The sequence below is a fragment of the Cydia fagiglandana genome, chromosome 20, assembly GCF_963556715.1.
Source record: "Cydia fagiglandana chromosome 20, ilCydFagi1.1, whole genome shotgun sequence".
Taxonomy (NCBI): Eukaryota; Metazoa; Arthropoda; class Insecta; order Lepidoptera; family Tortricidae; genus Cydia; species Cydia fagiglandana.
The window spans coordinates 3,797,501-3,808,503 of NC_085951.1; the positions used below are offsets into that span (position 1 = coordinate 3,797,501).

The 11,003-nt window shown below is 39.5% G+C and overlaps 1 protein-coding gene across 1 annotated transcript in view; it reads left to right on the top strand.

Annotated features, from left to right (window-relative positions):
• The window catches only part of LOC134674848 (putative uncharacterized protein DDB_G0271606), an 11,773-nt gene extending 9,297 nt beyond the window's left edge, over positions 1–2,476 (top strand). The window contains exons 17-18 of the mRNA XM_063533004.1: positions 612–695; positions 2,360–2,476. Of these exons, the coding sequence (XP_063389074.1) occupies positions 612–695; positions 2,360–2,476 (201 nt within the window). The remainder of the gene's footprint in view (positions 1–611; positions 696–2,359) is intronic.
• Positions 2,477–11,003: the final 8,527 nt, after the last annotated feature.

An 11,003-nucleotide genomic window follows, 5' to 3' on the forward strand; every position in this document is an offset into this window, starting at 1 on the left:
AAATTATGTACCTATACATATATACATTTTGTTCAACATCAAGTGTCTCGGGTTTATGTAACCAAAGATGTAGCTCATTAAACCTTGTTCAAAAATATGGCCCCTTAAAATTTCGACATAGACCCGTAAAGCGCTAATTACCGCACTAGCAGGCGTGGCTCACTCCGCGATTTCGTCGTGTCGCTAAAAGTACATGCGGCCCACACCAATGTTGGTGTCTAGCAGTAGTAGGTGCCGCGCACCGCTACGGAACGGACGCCTACTCGCCACCTGGCGGCCATATCTGTCGTAATAGAAGCGTTTTGTTAGATAACGAACCTGATGTACCTAGTACAGTCGCCATCAGATAAGTATATCGGAGCGGCCAAGGTGTTCACAATATCTGAACACGCACTCTAACTCCCTGACAATAGAGGCGTGTTCAGATATTTGTGAGCACCTTGGCCGCTCCGATATATCTGATGGCGACTGTACTATTATTAATATTCTGTGACACTAGTAATTACCAGCAAAACTGGACCGTCACTTATTAATTTAGTTTTCAGTGGGAATAACGTAATTATGATTTAATTAAGAATTCATAGCTATAAAAATGATTTATTTCGTTGCAGGCGGTGGGCGTGCAGCAGGTGCAGCAACAGCAACTGCACGTGGCCACGTCCAGCTGTCAGACCATGCTGCCCAACATACTGCAGGTACACTCACCAATACTATTAGCTTAGCACCTTTGCGTGCAAATTTCTATGCCCGTCTTTTCTGGTCCGAGCCTCAAGACTCCGACGGCTCGGGCACGTGGTCCGTATGGGTGAAGATCGAGCGGTTTGGAGAGCGTGCTCGGGCCGTCCGGATGGTCGACGACCGGTTGGGCGTCCTAGGTATCGCTGGTGCGATGAGGTCGTGAAAGATCTGAACGAGCTCGGTGCCGTCGATTGGACAGAAACGGCGCTAGACAGAGAAGCATGGCGTTCCTTAGTGTCTGAGGCCAAGATCCACTTCGGGTCGCTGTGCCACGGCAGTAAGTAAGTCTTTTCTGGTGCCCTCTCTCAGGGGACATCGAATCAATCCATCAGACTCCTGACTGTTATTGTGACGACTGCTGATGTGGTGGAGTATGTACAGTCAACTGTAAAAATATGGGTGTAGCCAACTTATTCAAAAATATGTCCCATCGTTCTTAATTCACTGACATAAGATCGAAGCTATGGGATATATTTTTGAGATGATTTGTACACCCATATTTTTACAGTTGACTGTACACCAGAAGAGCGGTTACACGCTGAGGGTGTTCCAGCTTCGATCGCGCCACTACGTATACTTTAACTCGTATGTGGTGCGCGTGACGCGACCGCTGCAGGGGACCATCGAGTGCGCAAACTTCTGGCCGAAGGGTGTCGCGTTTCGGAGGTTCCGGGCCAAACTGCCGAATCCGACACAAGATTATAGTTCGTTTTTTTTTGCATTAGAAAGAACTTGCAAGAAGGTAAGCGATCTTGACATGTCTTTTAATTGAAAAACGCTTGTTCAAAATCAAAAACGATAACTTATGAAAGCAGAAGAATATAAATGATCGTATTAGATACATAATTGTTACATATTTGGCGTAACTTATTTTCAAAATGTGTTTTTCAATTAAAAGACCCATCGAGATTGTTTACCTTATTTCTAATGCTAAAAAAAACGAACTATAGACGATTCCACGGAGCCACGCCGTTTTGTCACATAAATAGTGTTTAGTTTAAGTTGTAATATTTTTTTTGTCTGACTTCAATTTTAACCCGTGAATTGCCGTAGTTTGGAACTCCTAAAGGGGAGACCGAGATGAGTTGTGACAGAGAAGAGTTGGAACATCGTCGATTTATTGGAATCTATTAACAAGAAACTAGGTCGCAACAGTGTGCGTTTGTTAGTTCAAGTTTCGAGCTAACAAACGCACACTGTTGCGACCTAGTTTCTTGTTAATAGATTCCAAAAAATCGACGATGTTCCAACTCTCCTCTGTCACAACTCACCTCGGTCTCCAAAAATCGACGATGTTCCAACTCTCCTCTGTCACAACTCACCTCGGTCTCCCCTACTAATTACCATCACACGTGTGACAGTAGGGCGCTCCACGGGTTAAATATAGTTTAAATTTTTCACCCTAAGCAGTGAGAACATACCTATTAGAGGGACAGAGATAATAGAACCCAAGTATATCGAACTTATTAGACCCCGCATGTTGAAATGACATTTTACTATAAAGGTCACTTGAATGTCATTTTGTCTCAATCAGTGAGCAAAATGCGATTTTGCTCACTGATTTTAAGAAGCAAATTACCCTTGTTCGAGCTGCTGAGGTGAAAAATAAATTGTGTTTCAGCTGGGCGGCGGCACGGTGGCGGTGTCGGGGCTGGGCGGCGCGGACCTGGGCGGCGTGGCGCACCGCATCATCCTGCAGCCGCCGCAGCACCCCGCCGTCTACACGCTGCACCACTAGCCCATCATCACTACTTCATACATAACCCATACCAAACTATGAAATTCTGCCGGATTCTAACTTTATAGTGGAGTCCAGACGAGACTGATCAAATCGGTCGATTTAATCTTCTCCCATCTGATTCAATTGCCCGATCGAATCAGGAGATGCGGACGCAAATACCAATTTGGCTCGCCGAATTCAACCGCCGATAATGACCGATATTACCGATAAAATGAGGTGCCGAAGCGAGAATACCAATTTGTGACGCCAGTATTTTCATTTTGGGGCATTTTTTCAATTTAGAGGGCTATAATATCACCATAAATCTAAAAGTGGAGACAGACGCCAATTTCATTTCTGATCAAATCGACCGATTTGATCAGTTCCGTCTGGATACCGCTTTACGCTCCGCTTCTTTAGTTAGCTGTCGGCGGTTGTTGTAGAAAGCTAGTTTTAACACTTTTTGATATACCATTTTACTTGATATTATACAGTAGAAAAATACCATACGACAGAGCCGTTCGTCGAGTTTTTTATGCAGTAAAGTGACAATATCACAAAAAAATTTGGTGATACCGGCATTAAGGCCGTAACACACTATCGCACCACGCGGTGCGGTGCGATAGTGTGTTACCACTATTACAATATTATATTACAATAGTTGTTATTCAATCAAGACTATTCTGTGCCTGTTTACATAGAGTCCATCTAAACTAACTTTGCACCGATTTGAACAGAACAAGCTGAGGGAATGTCATATTTTCATAGAAAATTGACATTAATAATGACATTCCCACACTGTCATTACAAATGCGATGCAGTGTTAGCTTGGTCCGACTACAACATTATTACACGTTTTCAGTTATTGGCTATTGCGTTGTGGAAGAACTGAATTTGTTAATTTTCGTTGGTTCATATCAAAGAGAATTTGAAATAGAGGCGACTTGTCAAAGTAAATTATGTAGCCTCAGTAAATTTACTGCCATCTTTCGACAGAAGATTAAAACTGTGAGAACGCCATTTGACATTGATCCTTATTCTTTCACTATGTGTTAAATTTGTTAAATGTAAAAAGTAACGCCATCTACTCGACACAGACCCAAAGGTATGGTGCAATCTTTTCGAGCGATGGCGCCATACCTTTGGCCTACTGTCGAGTAGATGGCGTTACTTTTTACATTTAACAAATTTAAGACATATCAGTGAAAGAATAAGGATCAAAGTCAAATGGCGTTCTAAATGTTTTAAGCTTCTGTCGAAAGATGGCAGTAAATGTACTGTGGCTACATAATTTACCATGACAGTAACTCTCTATGCACTCTATTCTCTTTGGTTCATATTTTGTGTTAAATTACTGATATACCATAAAGCCGTACACATACAGCATACACAGACAATATACCTTTTACTAATGTATACACGGTGTAACATGAGGAAACCGAATAATTTTAACAGCGTATTCCTGATCATATTTAGAGACAAAAATGTCCTATAAACTTTTTTGAAATTCGCCTAGTTTCAGAGATATTATTAATTTAAAAAAAAAACAAGTTTTTATTGTTACATAGTGTAAAAGGCCTTTTTGATGGTGATGTTGCTGCTATGGGACGTAGTCTAAATATCCTTATTGATAGATGTCAAAAAGTGACAAGTAACACTTTGCAAAAAGTAGGTTCTACGAAAAAAAATATATAAATCAATTCTAAGTGATAAGTTTACCAATAACATTTATTTTTTAAGTACAAATACATTCAAAAAACTAAACAAAAAAAAATTTTATTTGCGAACGTGACCTAAACTCATATTACATTATTGACTTCTTTTGACCTCAGAAATGCGTGGTTAAAATTATTCGGTTTCCTCATGTTACACCGTGTATACATAACTTTAGTAATAACTAGCCATAACACATATTAACGGTTACTAAAAGGGCTGGAGTCCACTGTCTAGCTAGAGCTAAGGACTATTCCTACCTACTCGCCTTCTATTTCTACAAGCAGCGATAATAGAACGTTACGTTACAAGTGCGGAAAGTAAGAAATTCACAACGAGTGGCGATCAAACCTTTTCGCACGTGTATTGTACAACGTTTTGCAGTACATATGGCTCTTTACATTTTCGACATAGTCCTTAATCCCGCCTCAGGGCGGTAAAGTAGCACTGTATGTAGGGTTGCCATAATTAGTCGGAACTGATAAGGGACAGTGGTATTCTAGAGCAGGGTTCTCCAAAAAATTTTAATTTAGGGCCATATTGCGCCTCAGAAATGGGGGGGGGGGGGTATCTGGTTGCTGTCTGGAGCTGGGATTGGGAGAGCCCTGTCCTAGAGCGCTATTAATTGATTAAGCCCCACGGTAAGCTCAAGAAGGCTTGTGTTATGGGACCGGTCGACAAAATACGGGACAAAAACGGGACCAGTAAAAATACGGGACGTGATACTTAAATATGATGACAGTCCCGTATATACGGGACGTATGGCAACCCTAACTATATGAACTGTAAAAAATGTTAGCTGTTCTTAATAATCTGTCAAAAAAGCTAGTGGAAACTGCCAAATTGTAGTTATTTTGTTTATAGTAGTTTTGTAACCTAATAGAGTTGGACCAAGCTAAGTTGGCAGCGATTTTGATAGCCCAGACTGCAAGTGTTATTTTAAACGTCAAACTTCCATGAAGTAATGACGTGACGTTTAACATTCCCATCCGTAGCTGTCTTTTATACAAGACAACGGCGACGAGGAACATGAAAAATGTTGAAAATTGGAGCAATTTTTTTAAATGCCTTATTATGAAAGAAGGGATTTATATAGCGGCTTAAAAAGCAAATAAATGAAAAAACAAAGACCTTAAATATGAACACGAGTGTAAATGAAATTGCAATTGTTATTATTTTCACATTAACTCAGTGGTTGAATTTGTGTCTTGTATACAAGACGACGGCGCCAGCGTATCGTTCTATCGTTGTCTTCTATACCGGACAACGGCGGTCAAAGGGTTAAATAACACTTGCACAGTCTGGGATATCAAAATCGCTTCCAACGTAGCTTAGTTCAACCACAAAACAGATAAGTACAGAAGTCAATCACATGTATGTACTTTACTTTTCATACCTACGCTCGGCGGTCGCTCTAGGGTTGCGATTGTTGCGAACCATGACTTATGCACAAAAAACTATTGTCGTAGTGGCACTCGTATCCATCGTATCGTATCTCGTATCTAGTTGTTTGATTTATTGTCGAGGATGAAACGGGAAGAATGTAAATATAAATTAATAATAACATTAATTACTCAAATAGGTATTTTAATTTTAATGTCATTGTTATATTACAAATATGCCACAGAAAATATCTTGCGATGATTTCGAGATTGGCGAAATGCACGATTATTATATTTTAAAGTGTAATAAATTCGCATTCTCATGTACGATGTAATAATTTCGCATTCGCATTCTCTCTGAAACAACTGGTAGCTTAAAAAACGACAATTCACCGTTTAATGTTGAATTTAAACAACCGTCCACTGTACAGTTATAATAACTTTTTGTTAGGTTTCTCCATTATTTCACAAAAAAGTTCACAGACGCGTCTCAAGCGGATGGCACTCGCGCTCGCACTGGTCCCAACCGGTCCCAGATATCGTGTCCGTGAGCAGTGTCTATGTGTGCGTTGCTCGAGCGCGCTTTGTATGTAGATTGATTTCTGTACCTGTCTCTTTTGTGGTTCAACTCTATTAAAGAAATATTTAATTATATTTCTCAGTACAAGGAAACGTTTTATTTAACACGAGGCGAAGTCGTGATTAAGTTAGGAGTAAATGCCCTGTTTACATAGTCATAGTATAACTTAACGTAGTGTTCATTGAAGCAATAAATATATTTTATAACATGCAATGTTTTATTACACACCGTTAAATTATAATACCCGCAATAAAAAGGGTAAAGGAGCCCACAGATTACCAGTTCGCCGGACGATATCAGCCTGTCAGTTGTTCGGAACTGTCACCTTTTGCGTTTAAGGGCGTCTAGCGTCTTTCGAGCGTCGGCGTCTACAACGGTATGGCCACGCTCGACGCAACTGCGCAGCGACGTCATTTTCCATAGCGCTGACCAGACGCCGACAGACGCTGACAGGAAGATATCGTCCGGCGAACTCATTAACGTCTCCGGCCGGTGCTGACTATACATACATATGTAGGTACGTGATAGGTATATAAATAAAAGAGCAGATTACTAAAAATATCAATTATTATTACAGTATATTTTACAAGTACCGACAAATTAAATCAATCTTATTTGTTAAAAAATGCATTTCATTCCATAATTCCAATAACATACTAGATACAGCGACCGGATCTAATTGTTTCTCACTACCAATTTTCCCGCATGAAAAATAGTACATTTCGATGCTAGTGCGGAAGGTATGTCATTACTTCACGAGTACCGAGCTATCTTGCCACGAGCCGCAGGCGAGTGGCAAGACTCGGGACGAGTGAAGAATGACATTTCCGCACGTGTATCGAACGACGTTTTTTAATACAGTTGCGAAAAAATAAGAAAAACATTGTTAATCGTACACTAAACAAAAGTGGTAACAGTGACAGCTCGGTTAGACGTCGTCTTTAAGTATATTATATCTATGGGCGTTTGGCAGCTATTCCGTTCCATTCAGTCAACTTATTAAGAACGGAATTTTCAATATTGAATATTAAAAAATAAACGTGTTATAATGATGAAGAGGTAAGTAATTAAATATGATATATGTAATATTTTTCGTATTCTTACATTAACGGTAGGTTTTTATGCTGATTACGACGTTTAAAGGAAACTAATATTAACACTCATCAATAAGTAGTCGTGAATTGGAACAAGTATAAATTTAAAAAAATTGGAAAAGTAAAAAGCACTAGTTCGAGATAACCAACTTTCCGCACGCTAAACAGCTACGTAAAGTAGCACTTTTTGAGCAACTGTACTAAAAAAAACTTTTATTATTTGTTCCATATTTGATTAATTCTAGGAACAAATAAAAAAAGAGAATGTGGAAATAACCTTCAGATTACTCTGATTACTACTTCGTTGAGTCATGTTATGATTTTCGTAGAATTATGAAATTCCTTTTTGTTAAAGCTGTAACAGACAGGCTTACCGGACGGCTACCTTGGTCCGCTCGAGGCCTGTTAGATCGTGTGGAAGGTCCGCCGTACGTCCGTCAAGGTCGCAGCTATAAGTGAGAGCGAGAAGTTATGCTGACCGGACCAAGGTCGCGGTCCGGTGCGCCCGTGTGTTATAGCTTTTGGAGCATTCCATGGGCTGTCCCGTACAAACGCATTTTATTTCCTGTGTTGCGACTTTTTTTCGGCATTTAAAACAGGCAATTATTTTTCTGTGCATATTTTTGACCATTTGTCATAGAAAAGGAAACTTTTATAACTACAAATCTTCAGAAAATTCGCGTTTGTACGGGACAAACGGTAGACAATTTCATGGAATGCTCCTTTTAGAGGAACATTATCAGTCTTTGTATTCGTTTCTCGAAATACGATTATCTAGGCTTTCCTGTTCTATGGAATAACAACATTATACAATAAAATTCTCTCTCGTCGGACATTTTAATTTTAACATCTCAGCTAAAATATTTTTGTAAGGAGTACACTACTGGCAAAAATGATGCCTTATACATTATACACTTAAGAGCACTTTTACAATTGAAACAGAGCACTTATTTATGCCAATACCATACAAACTGATCAGTTTTCATTTATCTCGAGTGTAGACGTTTGACCACGTTGACACTTTGGCACATAATTAGATATGTGTCGCTTAACTCCAAACTCGGGTAAATCCATTGGACCCTCTCAGCAAATATCTACCCTATCACCTTTTCTTAATACCAAAATCGCATAATCTGACAGATGGATTTACCCGAGTTTGAAGTTAAGCTACTCATATAACATAAACTGAAATACCATACACTAAAGAATAACCCTTATTCATAAACGCGCTACAAACTTCAATTAGCTAATAATCGTTTGTCTTTATCTGTCATTTTGACTCACGTCAGGCGTGGCTCACTCCGCGATTTCGTCGCTTTGCTACAGGTAGCTAAAAATCCATCCGTTCGACCCCAATTTTTGGGGTTTGCCATAAGCCGCGCGTGGCGCTGTCGCCACCTAGCGGCCATATCTGTGCTGATCGTGACAGACGCGTTTTGTTAGAGAGTGAGTCTTCTGTACTATTATTTATTCTTTGCTCATGTATTTATAAGAAAGGGATAAAGCATAGTTTAACTAAATCGGGCCCTTAAAAGTTTTATGAAGAAGTCCACTCACTTTTCACTTTTTCATTAGTGTATGATATCTATTTCAGTTTATAATTTATTTATAGTAGTGTGACTATTTTAAAAAATCAAATCAAAAAGTATTTCATAAAATAATTTGACTCGTACCCTAATTCGATATAACACGTTGCCCGAGACTTTAGAGCATTTAGTAATTGGAGACGTCATTTTCACCCGTGTTTTGCGGGGGTTGGGACGTCAAATGTATTGCTATTTCTACATGATTTATACGTAACGTACAAATAGCCATGGCAGTCCATACAAAAGTTTGCACAATTGTGCAAGTTTTTCGGCAGAGGAGCTAGAGTCTGTGCGGAAAGAGAAGAGTTGTGGAATGTATTGAGCCCCATACATTCCACGACTCTTCTCTTTCCGCACAGACTCTATTAAAGGCGACTCCAGTTATTAAATCCGTACACGGCGGGAAGAAGTTGATAACTCGAGATATTCTAGTGAAGAAATTTGAACTCAAAATAAAACTACATAAGGTTAAAATTTCTTCAATTTTTTCCCGCGAGATATCAACTTCTTCCCACCGTGTACGGAAATGCTCTAAGCATGTTGCCGGTCGCTGCTACACACGCCTGCGTACCAGACACGAGGCACCGCCAAAAAGCTATACATCTAACAAAATCACCCTAATTATAATTATAAATTAAGATTACAAAGGTTTCGGCCCCAACTAGGGTTGCCAACTTTTTTGGTGGAATATAGTATTTTCCAGAATAAGGCATAAAATATATAGTACATTTCAAAAAAATATAGTACTTTTAGATAAAATACCAAACATGAGTGTAATATACGTTTAATCGGAAATATAGTATTTTAGCGTACTATATTTTTTTGAGCGTTTGAGGGAAAACCGATAGGACGCCGCCCGGTCGGTCGACCTAGGTATCGATGGGCGGATGTGGTGGACGCTGATCTGCGCGAGCTCCTGGTTGAGAACTGGCGAGACACGGCACAGGACCGGGATCAGTGGCGAGCAGTCGTGTTGGAGGCCAAGACACACTTTGGATCGCTGCGCCAGAGGAGTAAGTAAGTAGTAAGTGTATATTTTTCCAAAAGTATATAATACAGAGAGCCAATATATAATACAATACTATATAATATAGTACGGTTGGCAACCCTAGCCCCAACAAATAGTCTTATAAATGGTTAAGAGGCCACAGCAAGCTCGGTTCTCCATACAAACGTAGTTACGCTCTCATTATTATGACTACAGCAGGCGTGGCTCACTCGGCGATTTCGTCGATTTGCTACATGTAGCTAAAAATACATCCGTTCGACCCCAATTTTGGGGTTTGCCATAAGCCGCGCGTGGCGCTGTCGCCACCTAGCGGCCATATCTGTGCTGATCGTGACAGACGCGTTTTGTTAGAGAGTGAGTCTTCTGTACCTAGTACTATTATTTATTCTGTGACTATAGTCCGTTTTTTAGCATTAGAAATAAGGTAAACAATATTGATGCGTCTTTTTATTGAAAAACACGTTTTAAAAATAAGTTACGGCAAATATGTAACAATTATGAATAGATCTAATACCATCATTTACATTCTTCTGCTTTCATAAGTAATGGTTACTCATTTTTAAAAAGCGTTTTTCAATTAAAAGACATGTCATGATCGCTTCCTTCTAATGCTAAAAAAAACGAACTATAGATTGCTCTGAAACTTAGTACTTACAATAGGATAAGGTATACCTATGCGCAATTAGCTTATGTATTTTACTTTATTTTCTTTGTTGGAGAAACAACAGAAGTAAGTACATAATAGTTAATGCTAAGTTATACAGTTCAAAAGACGTGCACCTACCTCCTAAAACGCTCTCACTTAGAACTATACATAGTATAGGTAAAGGTATGCTACGGTAGTAGTAGTACGGTAGTATGTAACTTCAGATACCATCGTTAAAAAAATACAGCGAATTTAAGTTCATACAAAACATGTTTTTGCTCTATTTCGTTTGTTTTATAAGCTGAAGCCATGTAACATAGGACTAGATATACCTCATGTCATTGTATGTGCAAAGTTTCATCACAATCCAGCGCGTAGTTTTAAAATGAGATCGAAACCCCGTTTGTATGAGAAGGTGAAATTCGGCCGAGCTTGCTGCGGACTTTAAGCTTGGCTGCAGACGTTCGGAATTTTCATTCGGTTTCCGTACGGACTGAAAGGTGGGAACGGGACGTCTCTCTACAAATGCATAGCG